This window comes from Notechis scutatus, chromosome 1, assembly GCF_049901735.1.
Source record: "Notechis scutatus isolate UNSWTSFEM ecotype Mainland chromosome 1, rNotScu1.2, whole genome shotgun sequence".
In the NCBI taxonomy this organism is placed as follows: Eukaryota; Metazoa; Chordata; class Lepidosauria; order Squamata; family Elapidae; genus Notechis; species Notechis scutatus.
Genome location: NC_142009.1, coordinates 288,159,366 through 288,181,290, shown reverse-complemented (window position 1 = coordinate 288,181,290; position 21,925 = coordinate 288,159,366). Strand labels below are relative to the sequence as shown.

Sequence of the window (21,925 nt, the reverse complement as noted above, 5' to 3'; positions counted from 1 at the left end):
TTTAAAGATTCAAGAATTTTCTGTGAAAAACTTTAAGAAGACTTAAGAAAGTGTTTAAATTGATAAAAGGGTCAGTTACTTTCTTATTTTTGTATTTTTCTCACTTTTGTCTTTATGCCAAACACTTTTGTCATTTTTGTCAAATTTGAACTAAGCTACTTAAAGAAATCAGACCTTTGTAGAAATCCTAGCTTTTTCTTTATTGTTAAAGAATGCATCTAGCTGTCAGTTTCTACAAAACAAAAGGTATGCTTCAGGTAGTCATCTGTAGTCCTCAATTTATTGTTATTTATTTATTTATTTGATTTGTCAATCGCTTACAAGATACAGGTATAAGAATAAACATAGTTTTGAATACATGAGATAGATACTTATAAGAAAAATAAAAAGAAACAATAGGACAGGGACGGTAGGCACGATTGGTGCGCTTATGCACACCCCCTACAGGCCTCTTAGGAAGGGGGTGAGGTCAATAGTAGACAGTCTAAGGTTAAAGTTTTTGGGGTTTGGGGAAGAAACCACAGAGTCAGGTAGACCATTCCAAACATTGACCACTCTGTTGCTGAAGTCGTATTTTCTGCAGTTAAGTTTGGTGCAGTTAACCTTGAGTTTGTATCTATTGTGTGCTCTTGTATTGTTATGATTGAAGCTGAAGTATTCATTTGCAGGTAGGACATTGCAATGTATGATTTTATATACTATATTTAGATCGGACTGGAGGTGGCATAGTTCTAGGTTTTCTAGGTCTAGAGTTTCAAGTCTGGTGGCATAAGGTATTCTGCAATGAGTAGAGGAGTGGAGAACTCTCCTTGTGAAATATTTCTGGACTTTTTCAATTGTGTTAATACCAGATACATGATATGGGTTCCAGACTGATGAGCTGTATTCGCATATTGGTCTAGCAAATGTTTTGTATGCTCTAGTTAGTAGTGTAATATTACCAGAGAAGAAGCTATATAGGATTAGATTAACAACTCTTAATGCCTTTTTGGCTATGTAGTTACAGTGGGCTCTAGCACTTAGATCATTAGAGATGAGTACTCCAAGGTCCTTGACAGAGTTTGGATCCTCAACAAGGTCTTGACTATTTCGCTTGTATTTTATTTTCTAATTTTTTTTTTGCCAATATGTAAGACAGAGCATTTATTTGTTGAGATTTGAAGTTGCCATTTGTTTGACCATTCTGATACATAGTCACGGTCTTTTTGGAGGGTAGTCTTTTTGTCTGTGGTGTTGAATAGCTTTACATCATCAGCGAAGAGAACGCAGTTGCTCTTAATATGATCACAGAGGTCATTTATGTAGAGTATGAAGAGAGTTGGTCCTAGAACACTGCCTTGGGGGACACCACTATTGACAGGTACAGAATTTGATAGGACGCTCCCAATTTTGACCATTTGTTGTCTGTTTGACAGGAATCCTTCTATCCAGTTATGTAGGTGTCCAGAGATACCATAAGATTTTAGTTTTAGGAGTAGTTTGTCGTGTACCACTGAATCAAAGGCTTTACAGAAGTCTATGTAGATTGCGTCTATTGCTTTGCCCTGATCAAGTTGTGTAGTCCATATGTTTTTGCAGTGTAAGAGTTGCAGATTACAGGATAGTTTTTTTCTGAAACCAAATTGTTTATTAGAGAGTAGGTTGTTTGTCTCTAAGTGGAGGATAATGGATTGGTTAATAATTGATTCCATGACTTTACAAGTGACACAGCATAAAGAGATTGGTCTGTAATTTTCAACGAGGCTGGGGTCTCCCTTTTTGAAGATGGGGATGACTGTGGCTTGCGACCATAGTTTTGGTAAGGAGCTGGTCCTGAAAGATTTTTCAAAGATTATGCTTAGAGGTTCGGCTATGGCAGTGGATAGCTTTTTAAAGAAGTATGCACATATTCAGTCCGGTCCAATAGATAGGGATGATTTTAGATTGCGCAGTGCTTTTTCAACAATGTCTTCTGTAAAATCGATATGTATTAGATCATTGTAGTTGTCTGTGGTTCGACTAGGAAGTACTAAGCTTGATCCATTGCTGTTTACAAACACAGCCAAATAATGTGTTAGAGGTTTGCTTTGATGGTGTCATCGTTGCAGTCTTTGCCATTAGGTCCTTTCAGGGGTGGCATGGACCTTGAGTCTTTTAGTTTGTTGTTTACAAAATTGTAGAAAGCACGAGTGGAATTTGTGCGTAGAAGGTTTTCCTCTTGTTTAATGTGATAATTAGTGCATTCAGTTTTTATCTGGTGGCATAGATTTTTGTATCGGCTTTTGAAGTTGGCAACATGACCAGATTTATTTTTTCGCCAAAGTGATCTCTTTTTGGATTGATCTCTTATTGTTATGGGTAATCTGTTTTTCCTGGTTTTGGGAGTTGTTATTGGTACATATAGTTTGATGCCTCTTTTGATTTCTAGTAAGAATATGTTGTAATGGTCTTTAGTCTCCTTTTATTTTATAATCCCCAAAGAAGGGATAGGCTGCTTTCAACTCAGCTCCTAAGCTAGTTGAAAAATCTTCCATTTCTGAAATTTATTCATTAGGAGTAGCCAACTGGAATGCTTTTGGGTTATCTCATGACTTCTTTTTGGTCCAGGGAGATTTTGCAGAGGCACATCCATCTTCCAGCCTGTGGTGGCTTCTCTACTTTCCTTTGAATATGTCAGCCTGACATAATTCCTTACCAGAAATTTTTATATAGTAATCTAATAAACCTTGAGGTTATGTCCACCAAACCTACTGTTAATTTTTCTTTGGATGCTATTGGTTCTACTTTGCATAAGTATAAACAAATCTTAATGGGAAGACTACCTGAATAGCTTAATGAGGGCTGAACATATTCAGTGAGTGCAAATAACCAGAGCAGATTAAAATGTGGTTGTACATAGAACATCTTGGAATGTAGCTTCTTGAACAGAACACAGCTTGCTGGCTAGGAGCTCTCACTGATAAATACCAGTGCTCCTACACCTTTTGTTTTATTACATGGGTTTCTAACATTCATTACAGATCTTTATAAACTTGTCAAAACAAAAATTCCTTTTCAGTTCATGTGTTGGAAATTAGAGGTTTTTTTACTCTAGAAACTAAAATGTTATGGCACATATGTTTATACTATGAAATTTGTATAATAAGCAAGTTGTATTCATCTTTTCTCATTTTCTTTAACTGTAAAATGGTACAGAAAATGCATTTCTCCCTTTCATATTTCCCCCCTTTTCCCATCCTCGGCAGGCCAATACTTGAATCTTGACAAAGATCACAACGGCATGCTTAGCAAAGAAGAATTGTCTCGATATGGAACAGGGACATTAACCAACATCTTTTTGGATCGGGTCTTCCAGGAGTGTCTGACCTATGATGGAGAAATGGTATCCCCCTCATAGATAGCAGTAGTATACTGTGTTTCGTGAAGGAATGCTTGTTTTTTAATTGATCTGTCGTTTCTAAGATTGTAACGTAAAATGCATATTAACTAAATAGAATGAAAGAAACATTCACATTTCACTGGCAGCTGAAACCCACACATGGTATTTTTCATAACTGACTTTGCATTCTTAATGAGAAGAAGAAATCTCATTGTGAAGAGAGGACAGTGAGTTCTTCATTATTTCTCTTTTTCTGCCAAAACCAGGAACAGTGAACAATTTATAATCTGAAAGTAACCGGCATTAATACACAAGCATAATGTGTCTAAAGTAGAATATAGAATTTCCTTTTAATATATACTATACTTTTCATTTTCTAGATGGAGTTTTGGACTTGGATTCTTATTAACTCCAGGAGCACATCTTATAGAGAATGATTGTGACATACAACATGCTTTTTAGGACTTTTAAAATTGTATTCACTTTCTGCTAGAAAATTTATTCTAAGCTCATACGAGACTAGAATCTGGTAGAAACTGCAGAATCAATCATTGCCATTAACATTGATTCTTAAATGCTAAAAAAAGTATAGCAAGTTTCCTAATCAGTTTTTAAAAATTGTTCTAACTTAATAACTCTTTACTTTCATCAATGGAATGACAAATAGCAATAGATTAATCTACTATTTCTTTAATTTGAATTCTGAGAAGCTCCCTTGTAGCATTGATAGAAATCTATGTGGATGTTGCTTAGCCAGTTAAGAAAGCCATTTTCTGTTCACTTTTTCCCCCTTCAATGGCCACTTCTATTTCATGCTGACTTTCACTAAAAAGTAACTGCTCTCCTACAAGGAAATAGTCATCAATTATGGTTTGCTTGTAAAATCAATTTTAAAAGAGGACTATAATAAACATGATTGCATCTGCTTTTAGGACTATAAGACGTACTTGGACTTTGTACTTGCATTAGAAAACAGAAAGGAACCTGCAGCTTTGCAGTATATTTTCAAATTGCTTGATATAGAGAACAAAGGATACCTGAATGTCTTTTCCCTTAATTATTTTTTTAGGGTAAGTCCCTTTTTGTAAAGGTAGGTCATTCTTTTGTACATGTGTTGTTGTAACCATTGTGCCTTTGCTTAGAAACCAGCTGGTGATTATTTTAAAGTACCTCTATTTATTACAAGGCTTTTGTCAAAATACAAACATTTAAAATTTTACATTTAAAAAAATCAGAATTATTTTCAGAATATCTTACATTATAGTACTGTATTGCTGTGCTTGTAATTAAATATGAGTTTTTCTAAAAAATTAATAAGCACAACTTCTTTTTTGAGGAAAGAATTTCTAATAACCTCTAATGGTTAACAGAATATTTTTCTAGCTACTGCCATGATAGAAGAGCTTAAATTACTGTCTAATTATATGTTAGCTTTTAGTGTAAATTTAAATTGCCCTGTCTTATTTTACTTGACTGGGAAATAATTCAGATTAATTTTTTTTTTTACAGATGATGCTTATTAATCCCAGCAAAATAAATACTTCACAAATTACACTGATTGAATCAACAGTTTTACAGAGATCTATCAGTGTAAATATTAAGATTGGAAATATCCTAGCCTTCACAAGATCAATATAAATGTTAGTTGACTTAATCTTGTTTATAGGAAACAGAATATTCCTAATTAATAAGCAATCCTTTTGGAAATGGTGATAATTCACCATTAAATTGTTAAATTCACAACATATTAATACATTTTAAGATTCAAGTAATTAAGCAACATTATTTGTAAAATCTATCCCACCCCACCAATCCCCCCCCCCCCCAGCATGTCACCTAATATTGTTCCTTCAATTTGGTGACAACTAAAAAAATACATTATGAATGATCCAAGAATAGGCTAATTCAGTCAAAGATTTTTACTATCACGTCCCCCAAACCCTGGAACCTTTTCAAAGCCTTTATAATAAATGCTCTGCAGGTTTAAACTACATCAGGAACTGTGGGTTTTTAGCAGCATGAAGCAGATTAATTCCTCTGTAATAAATAACACTTTGGCCCTTCATCTTCCAATTATTTTTTTTGCCAGCATACACATAATAGTTAGGCTGAAAATTTGAAGCTAAAAGCTTATTTTAACAATGAGACATGCTGCTCTAAGTTTTTTTTTTTTTTAATGGACTAAGAATTGGGAATGATTGCAAATAGATTGAGCAGATGGTCAGTCTTTTTTTCTCTTGGTAAAATTGATCACATATTTTATAGTGTAAGACCTGAATGTAACCCATGCTGTTCCTGAAAGGTGTTAGATAAAGCTATCACAGATCCACAGCTTTCCAAATAATTAATACTGGCCAGAATCATTAATTATATGCTTTGAATTCCAAGTTCATTCTGTTGTGTTTTGAGTTAAATCTCTTGGTAGTGGGACATTTAGGTCCCTTAAATATTATGAACAGATTGATATTAGCTTACTATATATATAATATTGTAAAATATTGTGTCGGATGGTCAAGTCAATGTTAATTGTCATCACAATTACTGTAGTATTTTGCACCTGTATATCTTTGCACTTTTGCATCTTTGCAAAATTGCCCAACCATTGCAATTCTAATTAAGCTTACTTCATTATGTACATCCTCATTTTTAAAATGTTATTCATCTCCTTAATTTCTGTCCTTGTAGGCTATTCAAGAACAAATGAAAATCCATGGACAAGATCCAGTTTCTTTTCAAGATGTGAAGGTTAGAATTCTGCTCAAACTGTATTTGTGTGCAATACTTACTGAACTTACTTTTGAAGAACTTCTCTGATAATCAGCAATATGGTTACATACACTGTATACTGGAATATGCATATCTTATTTTTATATAGATTTGATTTTATTGCACAAGCACAAATAATTTTCTTGGGATTCCATTGTGGCTATATTTGTTCGAATTACAATGTTTTTAAAAAACAGTATGAACTTATACTACTATTTAAGGTAATTATTTATTTAAATTTATTATAGTTTCCCACTCCCATAGATTCTGGGCAGCTTACAAATACAAATGAAAAATAGTGAAAACCATTAAAAATATAACCACATAGGTTAAGGGACCTGGAGCATACCAACTCTGCCAGAAACATACAGGGAAGCAGAAATTACTGGAGAAGGTGGTTCCTCAGATATCCAGGCCTCCTGCCATAAAGGGCTTTGTAGGTAACAACAAGCACCTTGAATTGCACTCAGAAACCAACTGGCAACCAATGCAGTTCACACACCAGTGAGGATAATAAGCATACAAAGAGGTGCCTGTTACTGCTTCCACAGTTTCATTTTGTAACACTTGTAGCTTCTGGATTGTCGTCAAGGGAAGACTCATGTAGAGTGCACTGTAGTAATCCAGTTGAGTGCAGAATAGAACAGTGTAATCACCTCCACATAAAGGCTGAATTACTTTTATTGAGATTAGCTCAATAAGATTTATTGAGATTTGCAAATCTGGTTATGTCATACCTCTTATCACTTATACTTTTAATGAATTAAGGCATTTACCTAAGAAGCTTTCAACTGTTATCTCAATGGTCTGCAGTTAAAAAATTATCTCGTCACCTTGTAAATGCAGCTTATGTATTTCCATCCACAGCTTCCTTATTTATTGCATATTAGTACACATTGTATTTGTGCTATGTAATCTTCTATTGTTCGTAAGAACAAAAAGGTATAAGAAGGGAACATTTAGTTTAAATAAATAACTTTTTTTATGGGCGTATAAGCTTATACCATGAGACTTTTATAGGTAAATTGTTAAATTTTATTTTTTCTAGGATGAAATCTTTGATATGGTAAAACCTAAGGATCCTTACAAGATTTCACTTCAAGATTTAATCAATAGTAGTCAAGGAGACACAGTCACCAGTATTTTAATTGATCTTAATGGCTTTTGGACTTATGAAAACAGAGAAGTTCTTGTGGCCAGTGATAATGACAGTACAACAGATCTTCTTGATACATGATTTAACAGTAATAGATTGTATTATTGGAGATATGCCCAACTGATACAGTGACTGCTTGAGGCTGAATAGCAAATTCACTGCACATTTCACTGAAGAGTCCATCTAACTCCAGATGGACATCTTTTTTAAAAAAAAAATGAAATGAACCTCACTTGAATTTTTTTTAAAAAAATGCTTACTAAGACCTCTTATTAAATGTTAAAAAGAGCTGTTGGTAAATTATTGTTTATTTAAATCATTTCTGAACCTATAGTAGCAAGCCATACTGCATTTAATCAAGTTATATCTTTTAGAAAATTTCTAAAATAGTTCAGTTTTGTACTGTTGAATGATCTTTGTTAAAACAAAATCCAAAATCTGTGTGTAATTAGAAACGTTCAACTTAATTCTGGAAATTAACAAGTAAATAGTACCTCCCAGCTGGCCATATTGATAAAATCAAATAACACTGTCATTTCCATAGAAGACTAATATATTAAGCAGCTATGTGTATAAGTCAGTCTCCCCCAACCAGTTGTCATTCAGAAGCGTTGAACTTAGTTGTAGCAATATGGCTCTTTATCTCTTTAGATCCCATGTTAAAGAATGTTGGTATAAAATTCCAAAATTACAAATCATGGTAAGTTAAAATGCTTGATAATAATCAGGTATATATTGTCATTTTACCTGTATTGGGTGCAGTTTTTTAAACTAGGTTTTGAGCTTATTACATTCTAACTAAAATTTGGTTTCCCTAAGCTTTAAGGATGAGTGACACAATAAATCTAAGACTGGGTAAAGCGCTGTTATGAAATGTAAAATGATGGTGCATAAATAAGCTAGGAGAATGAGTATGGCATGTTTTACAAACACACTGGAAGCCTTGAGTATCTAAATATGTAATAGCAATAAATAGAATTCATTTTTAAAAAAAAGATTTGTCTTGTTAATTTATGCAACTGATTAAATCCTGCTAAACTCAATGCAGATTAATCTTGTAATCAGTTCCTTAGGAAGAACATTATGGCACTGGTTTTGCTCCAAATATTAGATATCTAACATCAATTGTCAGTCCTGTAACAACACCCATGAACTCAATTGTCATTATAATTATATTAAATATACATTTTAATGCATTTACAAGAAAAGAAACATCTCATTTGCAAATTCTGAAAAAATATTAAAAAGTAAGGCACAATGATTAGAAAACCCATAACAAACCCTTCTCTATTCATTATTGTAGGAACATTTCTGACTAGCCAAAATTAGAGCAAGGTAATCAGTTTATTAACTACATTGCCTTAGAGGTTTTTATATCCTGTACAGTGATTTGAATAATTACGTTACACATTTTATAGCCAACAACTGTATCATTTTGTAATCCAAAATGAATGCATATATTGAGAGAAAACTCTCCAAACGTTTTAAAAAATACCAAATAAGCAATTTACTAGATGAGATTTCTCCAGATCACATGACAATGAAGGCAAAAGGATATATTATCTATCTTTGCCATTTTCATGTATTCTGTTAGTACTATATAATGTATTGCAGTTTCTTTTAAATTTCTAAATTTCCAGTTAAATTTATACAAATGTATATGTTTAAGAAGAGACTCAAGGGGCAATGTAAACTACTGAAGTCATTACATCCAAAAAGTGCTTAGGGAGCAGAACAACTTTGCTGAATACATCCCGTTATGCCACATGCACACAATCCATTCAGCTGTGATCTCTATAAATTTCACGTTGCAGATGTTTTATGGATTGTCCTACAGAAAATTTCCATTTACAGTAGATTTTCAGTGTTTCTTAGGATGAAGAACAGGTTTTTAGTTTGAAAATTCACAATTGTCATAATAGGTGGTTCTTCCTGTTAAAAATACATATTTCTGAGACATTAAATTTTACATGTGATTGACTTCAGTTTTTAAGGTCAAAATAGTGATAGGTACATATATGAAACTATGAACATATAGTACTAATAATTCATCATACTTCACAAACAGCACATTCATTTAAAATTTTGCTCAGTGTTTACATTCAACAATAATTCATCTAATATTGATATAGACTAAGCATCAACTCTTTGGAATAGTGGAATTCTTTTCTATCAGATTTTGTAAAGCCTGAGATTTAATATCAACCAACTGATACTCTAGATCTTTCTTTGTCAGACCTTATCCTTTATCAATTTTTAGATAAATTTTAAGAGCATTATTTACTTTAGCAAATATTAACAAAACCACATGAATTAGATGACTGCTGGACATTCATATAAACATGTGCAGCTGTGCAATTAGACTAAATCACAAAGGTATTTATTTTCCAGTTAGTTTAAAATTTTCACCTAGCTTTCAGTAAGTAACATTATCAAAACAAAAGACTTTTCAACAAAAAGAAGCATAGTTATCAGTCCATAACTATCATGAAGGCACCAGGTGTTCAGGAAAGACCTTTTACTTCTGCATAGAAAGATCAAAATAGAACCCATTTATTTCCATTTTATAATAGGTGAAATAAATATATTGGTCTTTATTAGACAGAGATGGACTGAAGAAACTAATATTAATAACTCTCATGGCCATATTTTAAAATAAATTACATGCCATTAAACATGCAAAAAAGGACCAACAAATGTTTGACAATTCAAGAAATGTTACTATACGTCATTCTAAGCAGACACTACAGCAAAATCTCGTTTACTTTCTACAACAGACTGATCCTCTGCTTCACTTTCAAAGTTGAGATTCATAAATGTACTACAGGCTGTATCCCTTGGCTGGGCTGTCTGAATAGCCATTCCTTCTTGGCTCTGCTTCTGTTGTTCTTGAAACCTCCTTTCTGCTTGCTCTGACAATTTGTTTTCTTCCTCCTCTTCTTCCTCCTAAAAGAAACAATATATTTTACAACATGTTACTTCTCAACAAGCTTTAATCCTATCAAATACTTTAAAATATGCATCATGTTGCAATCTATTGTAAATGCTCTTTCAAAAAATGCCCAGAATTCTAGGTCAGAAAATGTGTCTGAAGCTAGGCTGCTAATTGATGATACAAGATACAGAATTCATATGGGGCCTCACTGAATGAATCTATCTGGTTCAGATCTGTAGGAGAAAATGCATCTGCCATTGAAAAAAACTGTACTTCTGGCACATAGGAAGAAATGCTCCTACTCTAGGAAACATCTTCCTGCAGGAATTCCATTTTACGCCCTCTCCTTCATTGTGCCTTTAACTTTGAAATGTTTTCAGTATTCATTTTATTATAAATGTTAAATTAATATGCATTTTCCTTTTGATTTTAAACTGTTACTAGCTACTCTTGAGTGTTTATCAAAGCAGAAAGGTAGGTACAAATGAAATAAAACAATATTGGAACACTTTCACGGTTCAACCAAAAACATTCCAATATTGAATGAAATGATAATACAACTGTCATGGTTGTTAGCAGAAACACAGACAACATCGAAAGTGTCTCTAAAATAGCATCTGCGCAAACCATTCTGGGTTTAAAATAGCTGTTTATACCTGTTCAATAGCTGTGGGTCATACCCAAACTAAGCATACAACTAAATATTCTAAGCATAAGTGTTTGGAGGGGAAGTAAGAATAGGAAAAAGCAATGATTACTGAGAATGGGGGGAGAGGTTGAGAAGAAAGGGAAATTATTGCAAAGATGGGTGTTGGGCGAGCCAGTGAGCTCTGCCACACTGAGCATTCCTAGCAACAGCTAAATGGATGGAGGAGAATGAAAAAGGATGGGAGGGGGAGCAGATAAATGGAACATGCTTGCATTTATATCTGCTGCAGGAAAAGAAACCAGCCTTGCCCTACTTGCTCAATAAATCCTCCATGATGCCTGGGAATTTTGTTTCATTTCTGTTTTGAAACAAACATCATCTGTGTACGTCCCTACTGTGAAGCAATTAAATTAATAGTTCCATTTACAGAAAAACATTTTGCAATATCTATGCTGTTAAAAGGATTTTTTTAAAAAAGCATACCTCTTTTTTCATTCTGTAGTATTCATCTATGGCATATTGGTATTTTGGTGTACTGATGCCCAAAACAGAGGCTATCTTTTCACCAAGGAAGTCACACACTGAATAAATGAAATAAATGTGTTACGAATGCTCCAGATTAATTCTTGAACATAGTTTCAATCAACACTCAGAGATCACTTTTACAATGAGAGAACTTTTTTAGACAAATACACAAATTCAAACATTTTATGAGCAAATTATAGTCATTCTCACAACATGATAGCCATGGTGGGAATTATTAGCCATAAAATACCACTTTGGCAGAATGTGAGACACTTAATTATCCAGGATACAACTATGTCTTTTTTCAGGGCAGATGGCACATTTCCAAAGGAAACTGGATTGCAGCTACTACTATTTTTGTCTCTTATGAATGTGTATGCTGCTTTTATGATGCCCTGAGGCATTCCCTTAAATTTGGGGAAAATAAACATTTTGTGACTACTGAAATACTTTTAAAAATCTTTTTCACCATCCAAAAAGTGCAGAAAGTTATGTACTAAGATCTCCAGAGTAGGCAAGGGCACACACATTTCAACCCATTTTGGAGAGTTGAAAGGAGTGAGATTTTAAGAGGCAACAGGTGTATATTAAGGCTCAGCCACTCAAAAAATAACATGTTAAATCAATGTAAATAATAAAATGAAATAATACAGTGGTTATCAAACACTCTCCACAAGCTCCCTGAAAAATGCAGTTTTTCCTCAGCTTCCAAAATGCAAGAATAAAAAGGTCCAACCTAGGTAGAGGCTATTCCACAGTTCTATAACTGAAAAGTAATATTTTCTGGCCTTCTTTAAAAATAGGGCATCGTTGGCAGTTTCTCTCAGAAAACTCGGGCCAAATGTAGTTGGATCAGATGACCCCGAGGACACAGATAAACCTCCAAGTGGCCTCAACAACTCTCAGAAAGAATGCAAATGACTAGCTGTCTGCAACGAGTATAAATCCTTCCATTCCTCACCATTTAGTCAGAGCTGAAGACACTTCTTGGATGAGAAGTGAAACGTCTTCAAAGAAAAACAAAGTCCAGTTGCCTCTTGGAAAAAAGCACCTTTGGGACAACAATGACCTGGGTGACTAAGAATTAAGAAATTCTGACCTTGGGATTTTGTTTTTGAGTATCAGATCTGAATGCAATACACCTCATAAACCTTTTACCCAAAAAGTGGGAATCAGAACTTATTCCTGATCTAGTGCAAATTATCCAATGAACTTTTAGAATAACCTGATTTTACTTCCATCTTTCTCAATTTCAATCAATTAAAGAAGCAAAGCAGAAGGCATATGTATAGGAACTAAAGGGTAAATTTCTCTGAAATGTTTTTTCACACCAATGTACAATTTACTCATGCCAATTTATGATGAACAGTAGGCACTGAAAAGTGCAGACTGAAAGGTTTTTGTTTTATAATCTGCTTCAATTTATTCCATGAAGACAAATCGTATTGAATGCCAATTTTAAACTTCAGTGAACACTGAATAGGCCTGGTGACTAAGGAAATTAGTGTTTTCAGAACTTCCTGAATGTCTTCTCTTGGCTAAAGAACAAAATTTAACAGTGCATGGCATTATTTCATCAATATTATTTCCCTTCCAAGAAACATTGTTCAAGGACATCATTCAATCTCCCATGAATTTATACTACTATTACATTGGCTGACCTATGTCATTGGATTCTTATCAAGTTATTGTCTGTGTATGCACACGGAGACTGAACAAGCTCATACCTGAGAGTGTTGATGTGGCTACTCTTAGCATCTGAAACCACACATAAGGGCCCCATGTTAGTGTTGCCTGCAATGAAGAGTTAAATTGTTTATGCTACAAATTTTAAGAGAATTCCACTGTACTTCTTTCATTAATATCCCATGTTATCCTAGTATTAGCAGTATTCAGATTCCCATCTTAGCATCAATTAAATGCTGACATTTCCTGAATCAAGAAATATGGATCTTAAAAGGAAATCATATTCATATTCAAATCATTCACACTTGATAATGAGCATCAATTTCTACAAGGTGTTCCTGTCTTAATATATTTTGATTTTCTTCTGTTTTCATATGTTTCATACTGTTCTAGAGCAGTATTCCCAAACCTTTCCAAATTGGGAGGAGGGGGAAGAGGGAATGGTTTTGTGCGAGGGGCAGGCTCACACAAGTGGGGCTGAGAGCGCCGGTGTCCGCCGCTCGTGTGAGTTGAGTTGAGTTGCATGCACGCTCATACAGCCCAGTTGTAAATAGGCCACAGCCTGGTAGTGAGCCATGGCCCACAGGTTGGGGACTCCTGTTCCAGAGTGGCGAACCAGAGAAGTTATTCAGAGGTAAGTAGGAGAAAGCTATTACACAACATTCAGCTGTGAATGTTGCCCCATTTATGATTTTTGCCAGAGTTGTTAAATGAATCACTGCAATTATTGAATTAGTAACATGGTTGTTAAGGGAATCTGGCCATCCTACTGACTTTGCTTGTCAGGTCGCAAAAGGTGATCACATGACCCCAGGATACTGCAACCTTCATAAAAATGAGTGGAGGGAAGTCACTCTTACTCCCACTGCTTTATTGCTCACCCTTGGTCATTCTGTTTCTCTGTTTAGGTAAGGAAATATCTCTGAAACAATGACTGAATGGGGCATGAATTGTCTAGTTTGAAATATACTTAGAAACACCCACTGGATCAACAGAAGGCAATAGGTCTTTTTTCTCTTGCTGCTCGTCATCTTCGTCTGTACTATATTCTTCCATGGTTTCACCACTTGCAAAATGGATAACTCTTCTTGGAATTTTCTTCTTTTTTCCCATGACACCAAGTTCCACATTCTCAAAACCTCTGTCTCCATTTGTATTAAGCTGTAATAGATATTACAGTATATATTGAGTCAATTTTTGTCAGCAATGGCATATCATATCATTCATGGCTTGAAGACAGAAAAAGGTTCATTTTTTAAAGTGTAATTTTATTTTTGAAGTTGATTTAATTTTCTAGAGTAAACAACATTGTGTAGGATTTCACATTGCCATAGACTGCTAAATGCCAACCAAAATTACAATTGGTTAATGCACTTTTGAGAATATTTTCAGGGAGTGTTTGTGTACTTCACAATATTACTGTGCATTAAATTATTTTTATTTTGAATTTAATGTTAATCAATTTAGTACTGCTAGAATTATAATTAAACATTTTGGTCAAGGCTACCTAGTAATTTCTGACTAAATTGGAATTCAAATTAGGGATTGTAGAAGTCATAAGATACTTTATTGAAATTTGGCAGTTTAAAATCCAAGCTATGAGAAAAACTATATAAAACTTTCCTTTTATATAAATTATAAGCAAAAGCTGCAATTTTTATATCTGGTACGATCAGAGATTCAAATACTTTGCAATTTCAGAGAGACATTGCTTTCAGCATCAATCCTACTATCTTCAATGTTTTCCCTGGTCTCCAAAATAACGGGTAATTAGAAAACCAGATGTTGCAATTTTAAAAGGGAATTTAAATATATTGGCTGCTGTTAACCAGCATTCTATTAAAAACTGAAAAAGATAAACCATCATAAAGATTATGACAAGAATAAAGGAAGATAGTAAAATTTAAACTATGCTCCCAAAGAGAAAAAATAAAAATGTTGAGGTTAGTTAAACATACTATAGCAATGCAATACTTATTGGATTACACAACACAAATTATCTGGCATCTGAAAACTATGGATAATAGACAAATGCATCCAAAATATATGTAAAGCATGCTTTTTTTAGTTTTAAAAGTCACTTCTAATACATCCATTATATGTACAGCAACTGTTGACACCCCTTTGCCAGGTTTGCGCAATTAGCTGAAAGTCGAAACTGGTCTTCATTTAATAATTGAGCAGGTTGATTTGTAACGGATCTGCTTACAGAGTTACAAGAAATCAAAACAGTGAGTGTAAATAATACAATATCAAGGTAGCAGAAAAAATCTGTCCATCTGTGTTACATACATAAGCAATATTTATAAATATATTTATATGAAAAACTGGTACTACTAATGAATTCATTTAACATAGTAAGTGATCACATACAGTACATTAAAGTCTAAGGATTTCTAGATCTTCAGGCTTTGTAAATCAAGATTCAACTATATAATTTGTTTAAGCCTATGCACCTAGCTGCTAGCTAATGGAAAATACATATTTACTACTGGTTCTATTTTAAGGCCTAGTTATTGGCCTTAAACTAGGCCTTAAGTTGTTGGCAAATTAGTACAATCTTGTTCTCTATAGCATAAAATAAAGAAGTTCCAGAATATAAAAAGTTATTTAGATGTTTGAAAATATGGCATTAAAAAAACCTGCCATATTACAATTCTAAGACTATACCACAACATATTGCCAACTTTTTATGAAAAGGTGCATAAGTAACAATCATAGAACAACTTTCTATGTATGTTGCAATGTATTAGAAAGCAGACTGTTATTATTAAGCAACACTGCAATAGTAACAATAATAACTTCCCCCAGATTACTCTCCATGATAATCCATACTGATACATTCATATTCATCATGCTGTTCTATTTTGAGATAGGTAATGTTGGTTGGGCACAGCATAAAATGATAAGCAGTAAGAAAAATGATAAGCAGTAAGCAAAAAAAATGAAGGTGGGATATAAGAGAGAGAGAAAAGTAATTATATCTAGTCATGCCAGCATCATTTCTTGCATCTCTCTATATCTTTCTATAAAAAAACTATCTTTGTTTCTCCTGTATGCATATACTAATTCTGACACTACCTTTTGTTCTTTAAACTTCTTATTTTTCTCTCTGGAAGGCTTCATTAAATCCAACCAATCTTTATTTTAAAGTCTTTCCCTCCCACTCAATCAATTTATTCTTCCTTGATACTTGTCCTGTGACTTGATCTTTGTTTATTCTCTCTGTATGATCAGGCAATTTCAGCACACTTTTGTACCAATCACTTATTTTTTCTTCATTTTACTGTTTCTTATACACACAATATACAGTATATTCACGGTTCCTGAAGGCTGGCTTGAATGAGTGACAACTGGCTTCACCCTGGTAAGACAGAGTGGCTATAGCAGGGGTGGGCAAACTACGGCCTGTGGGCCACATCCAGCCCGTTGGTCTTTTTAATCCAGCCCACCGAAGATTGGGGCGCCCGTTGGAGCACCCAAGCGGGAGCCAGGAAACAACAGATCCGGGTCGGACGACGGCTTGGCGGCTGAGCGGGCGGCCAACAGCAGAGGGGAACAGAGGACAGTCCACCTGCCGTCCGGCGGGAGAGACTCACCAGCTGCCCTTCGAGGAGCTGGTGCGTGCCCAGGCAACAGGGGAACCCCACTGGCAACCGCGGAGCAGCGGGCAGGCGCGGGTGACTACGGGTGGGGACAGACTGACGGAATCTTTCGCTGTCAGTCCGGACCGTTGGAGAGAATTGCGCTCGGATTTCCACAATTCCCACCCTTCGTGGACTGGGCTCCGTTTCCAGCCATGAACAGTTTTGCGAGAGCGTCCACTTGACCATGCTAACCATGAAAACACGCGGGGTTTACGCCAGGGGTGCTTACTAGGGAGAAAGCCTCTCGATCGCTGTTCAAGGTAGGGTCTGACTGACTTGACGGGGTGGATTTTGCGGTTTCTGCATTGACACCCCCCCAAGCCTTTTCAAAGCATCTCAACTACAGTGCCCATGATCCCCAGCAAGAAGAGTTTGGGATAATGGGATAAAGTTAGGCATGCTTGGAAAGTACCCTAGAGCAAAGGCCTGCTTGACATTCTTATAGGACCTATAAGAAAAAAGGACCTTTTTTCTGTTTATGTTTGATATGTACTGTTAACAAATGCAGTTTTTTATATGTATCGTATCTTGTGCTGACCCGGCCCGTCTGTCAAATTTTAAAAGTCAATGAGGCCCCCGAGCCAAAAAGTTTGCACACCCCTGGGCTATAGGTATGCAGAGCCTCAGGATCTAGAGGCTTATTACTTTTGGATGGGCTTGCATTACCCCAGACAGATCCTGAGTTCAACTTGGGGACTCTCCTAGATTTATGACTCCTGCTCAAAGAACAGGTGGCAGTCATGATTAGGAGTGCCTTTGTACAACTTCGTGTTGTGTGCCAACGGTGCCCTTTTCTGGATTGTGAGGCCCTGTGTTCACTCACTAATGCCTTCATCATCTCCTGCTTAGATTATTGTAGCACACTCTTCATGGAGTACTCTTGAAGAGAATTTGAAAACTGCAATTGGTCCAGAATGCTGCGGTGCATACAGTTTTGGAATCTCCTAGGGTAGCGCATGTAACATCACTGTTATATGAGTTGCAATGGCTGCCAATCTGCTTCCAAGTGCAATTCAAGGTGCTGGTTATCACCTTTAAAGCCCTCTACAGCATAGGTCCAATATATCTGCAGAAGAAGAACCATCTTTCCCCAATGGGATTGGCCTATCCCATTCATGCTGGCAGAAGGATCCCAACTGAGGATCCCATTAGCCAAGGAATTTTGGTTGGTGGGATCCAAGAGAAGAGCCTTTTCTGCCACACTCCTGCCCTTGGAATATCTTGTCCCAGGAGGTGAAATCCACCCCCTCTTTTTTAGCCTTCAGGAAAAGCCTTAGAACTTGGCTATGCTGGTTTGCATGGAGTCCTGAAGCAGATGTTGTTGGCTGGAGGTGGTTGTGCAGCAATAGAGAAAGCACCACCACATGTCTCTTCCAAACTCTAATAGTTTGATTTTTTTTATAATTTATAGTTTGATTTTTTTTTTACAATTTTAATGTTTTTATACATTTTCTCATCCTCAAGAAATGTTCTACCAAAGTACACAAATTCATCTATTTGTTCTAATCAGTTCCTCAAGGAGAGAGATTCCAGAAAAGAGCAAGAGATGTACATGGGTAATGCTAGTTCTTTCTGGCCAACTCTTCCTCCCCCACCTCCTCTTCTATCTGTTGGATGACAAATTTTGGGAAGCTCCCTAAATTTGTATTATTTTATACAAAATACTTTGATACCTGTGAGGCAATCTATATGGTACTATAACTCTCTTCTATGTAAACTTTAACTGTGTGAAATGGTGTGCAATACAGCAAAACGTTTTGTACCTCAATTGAGTACAAAATGCATCCAAACTCCAAGGCAAATGGCTCCAATGGAATTGAAATTTGGCAAATTATATACAACATTTTATGAATAAAATTATCATAAAGCATTTCCTGTAGTCAGCTCCTGTTGTTTGACAATGCTATACAGTTCAACATACAAGTGAACATATTTTCAAGGCAGATACATATCTGAATATCTCCCTGAATTTTTCTCCCTAATGCAGTGAAAGCAATGCATTAGTAACTCTGCTATTGTTGAAGACACTGAGGAATCTGATAAGAAATGATGACCCAAGAAGTCACAGGTTGTCTGGTCAATTATAAATGTAGGATGCAAAACAGAGGATGCAATTATAATAAACATTTACTACAGCAAACGAACTTCCAAAAATTACAAGATTCCCCCATGGACTGACAAGCAAGATTTCTCACTTGATCACAACATAGAGAAAGTCCTCAACTTATGACCTCAACTGGGCCCAAAATTTCTGTTGCTAAGCAAGGCAGTTGTTACTTGAGCTTCCCTATTTTATGACTTTTTTGCACTCTTGTAAAGTATATCACTGCAGTCATTAAGTGAATCTAGCTTTCCCCCATTGACTTTGTCATAAGTTGGTTGGGAAGGTTACAAATGGTAATCACATAACTCTAGGACAGTGTAACTGTCATAAATACGTGCCAAATGCCTGAATGTGACCATGGGAATGCTGCAACAATCCTGTGAAAACAGATAAACCCCCAAGTGTTTCAATGACCCTCTAAAAGGATGCAAATGACCAGCTGTCTGTAAGCAATAGAAATCCTCCCATTCCTAGCTATCCTGTCAGAGCTGAAGAAGCGTCTTGGATGAGAAGCAAAATGTCTTCAAAGAAAAAACAAGAAAGTCCAATTGCCTCCCGAAAAAAGCACCTTTGGGATAACCATGACCTGTCCTGGATGAATGAGGATCTCTACAGAATCCTGTGGAAACCAACCATGTCACCTTTTTTTCAGCACCACTGTAACTTCTAACAGTCACTAAATGAATGGTGGTGTACTTTCTTACAGAAGAGATTAGTATTGGAAACTGAAAAAAGAACACCTGGAAGCATCAGGATAATTTGGAAGCAGCAGATCTTTCACAAATGAACTGCTAAATATCAAGCACGCACACACAGCTTATGTTTAGAAGCTTGGGTTATTTCTTTTTAAGCACCTTCACTTCCTTAAGCATTCCTGACCTGGAACCACAAAACGGCTCCCCAAAAATGCCTGCCTGCCATGCAACGCTGCACAACCATCCTATATACCCGTCTCCTCCCGCCTTGGGTCCTTCTCCAAGCGTGCTGAGCTACAGCTCCCCACCAACAGATGACCGGGGCTGTAGATACTTCAACATTTAACACATCTGGAAGGCAGAAGATCAATCGGGGCTCATTTTGCCGCGGTCCCAAAGCAGGGAGGATACCGCTCAGACAAGGGACAGAAAAGGTAGCTTCACCTCCCTCGCCCCTCCTCCCAGGAAAGGTTGAGGCGTGGCGGACGAGCCAGGAAGGAAAGGACCAGGGATCCGGCACGGGTAGAGGGAAATGGAAAGGGACACTCACCTGTTCCTGATCCATGGCGTAAGCAGCGGCGGCGGCGGCGGCGACAGGGGCGCAGTATAAGGAAAGAGCAGAGAGCCCCTGCTCCATAGTCCCCCCCTCCTGTTTCCGTCTGAGAGATCTTCCCCGCGACGATCGCGCCAGGCAGGCCAAGCCCTCCTCCGGGGCGGAGGCCCTGGGAAATGAGCTCACAGAGGCCGTTTCCCCACCCACCCACCCCCACACTCCCTCCGGTCACACCCCCATCTTGGTGGTTGCTAGGATACCTCGTAGAACTCGCTCTCTCTCTCTCTCTCAGGTGCTCTGGCGACAGGTCGCGTCTGTCGGGCCAGAGGAGGTGGGCCCGCGCCGCTTGGTGACCGAGGGTGAAATCCGGGCCTTCGTTCGGTGAAAGCACGACGAGACACGTGACTGCCCTCCCCCCGTTGGAACGTCGTACTGTAGCTATAAACCAGCTTCAGAAACTTTTCCGACGTGCACCAAGACACGGTGCAAATATCTCGACATCTTTTCCCTCCCCCTCCCCTTCATTTAAGGCATTAAGAGTTGTTAACCTAATCCTACCTAGCTTTTTCTCAGGTAATAGCACACTACTAACTACTAGAGCATACAAAACATTTTGCTAGACCAATACTCGAATACAGCTCATCAGTCTGGAACCCACATTACGTATCTGATATTAACACAGTTGAGAAAGTCCAGAAATATTTCACAAGAAGAGTTCTCCACTCCTCTACTCGTTGTAGAATACCTTATGCCACCAGACTTGAAATTCTAGACCTAGAAAACCTTGAATTACACTGTCTTCGGTCTGATCTAAGTATGGTGTATAAAATCATACATTGCAATGATTTACCTGTCAATGAATACTTCAGCTTCAACCCTAACAACACAAGAGCACACAATAGATACAAACTCAAGGTTAATCGCACCAAACTTGATTGCAGGAAATACGACTTCAGCAATAGAGTGGTCAATGTCTGGAATACTCTACCTGACTCTGTGGTTTCTTCCCCAAACCCCAAAAACTTTAACCTTAGACTGTCTACTACTGACCTCACCCCTTTCCTAAGAGGTCTGTAGGGGGCGTGCATAAGCGCACCAACGTGACTACCGTCCCTGTCCTACTGTTTCTTTTTCTTATATGTACCCATTTCATGTATTCATAACTATGTACCTATTATCTTGTGATTGACAAATCAAAATAAATAAAAATAAATAAATAAAATAAAAAGGTTGCCGTCATCTTTCATCAGCCCGCACTTGAGACGGCTTCAACCAATTTTAAAGAGTGCCAAGCATGACTGCTTCAAGGCTAGTAATGGTCTTAAAGCAAACCCTAAGAAGTGAAATTGCCATTTCCTATTGGCCATTTTAAGTTACTGTGGACACTCCTGGATGCTGTCTTCACTTCTGCAATGGAACAGTCCACATTTTTTTGAACTCCAGATCTTCTCTGGCATAGATACTAATAACCAGAATTTGTATCTTTCAACTGGCTGCTTGCCATGAAACCATCGGATGTCTAGACTAGAAGTGAGATGTTACCTAGTGTGGCTAATGAAATCTCTGCAAGTAAACAACCAAGCTCAGAGTGCACCAAGGACGCCTCATGTGTTACAGATTTGGATTTGAAAACCTCTGCTTAAAACTGCTGGATTAAACAATTCTTTCACTATGCAGCACCTCCCAATCTCACTTCTTTCTACTGATCTTTACCAGCTTGCAAAGAATATTTGAATATGTTGGATTTCTAGAAACAAAATAATTAAAAGAATGTTCTATGTTTTGTAATATAAAATCCAGTTAAGTCATACATATTTCCATACTCAAGACACAAACCTTTGGAAATGGGAA

At 36.6% G+C, this 21,925-nt stretch overlaps 2 protein-coding genes across 7 annotated transcripts in view; one reads left to right on the top strand and one right to left on the bottom strand.

Moving 5' to 3' along the window:
• PPP2R3C (protein phosphatase 2 regulatory subunit B''gamma) overlaps window positions 1-14,108 on the top strand; it is a 28,477-nt gene extending 14,369 nt beyond the window's left edge. For 3 of the 5 annotated variants that reach the window (XM_087951829.1, XM_026664494.2, XM_087951828.1), the window contains 4 exons: window positions 3,225-3,361; window positions 4,291-4,428; window positions 6,044-6,103; window positions 7,173-8,275. In XM_087951829.1, the coding sequence (XP_087807955.1) occupies window positions 3,225-3,361; window positions 4,291-4,428; window positions 6,044-6,103; window positions 7,173-7,361 (524 nt within the window). In that variant the 3' untranslated portion in view covers window positions 7,362-8,275. Of the gene's footprint in view, window positions 1-3,224; window positions 3,362-4,290; window positions 4,429-6,043; window positions 6,104-7,172; window positions 8,276-13,983 lie in introns of those variants that run through there. The other 2 variants (XM_087951830.1, XM_087951831.1) reach the window with 1 other exon arrangement.
• FAM177A1 (family with sequence similarity 177 member A1) lies at window positions 8,606-20,231 on the bottom strand. Of its 2 annotated transcripts, none has more exons than XM_026664499.2 (5): window positions 20,072-20,231; window positions 14,060-14,236; window positions 13,117-13,183; window positions 11,348-11,445; window positions 8,606-10,226 (listed from the first exon to the last, which is right to left on the bottom strand). In XM_026664499.2, exons 1-5 carry the CDS (start codon window positions 20,156-20,158, stop codon window positions 10,014-10,016), a joined length of 642 nt encoding a protein of 213 aa, XP_026520284.1. In that variant the 5' UTR covers window positions 20,159-20,231; the 3' UTR covers window positions 8,606-10,013. The 2 variants fall into 2 exon arrangements, with proteins under 2 accessions (XP_026520284.1, XP_026520285.1); XM_026664500.2 differs by having other exon boundaries at window positions 13,117-13,147.
• Window positions 20,232-21,925: the final 1,694 nt, after the last annotated feature.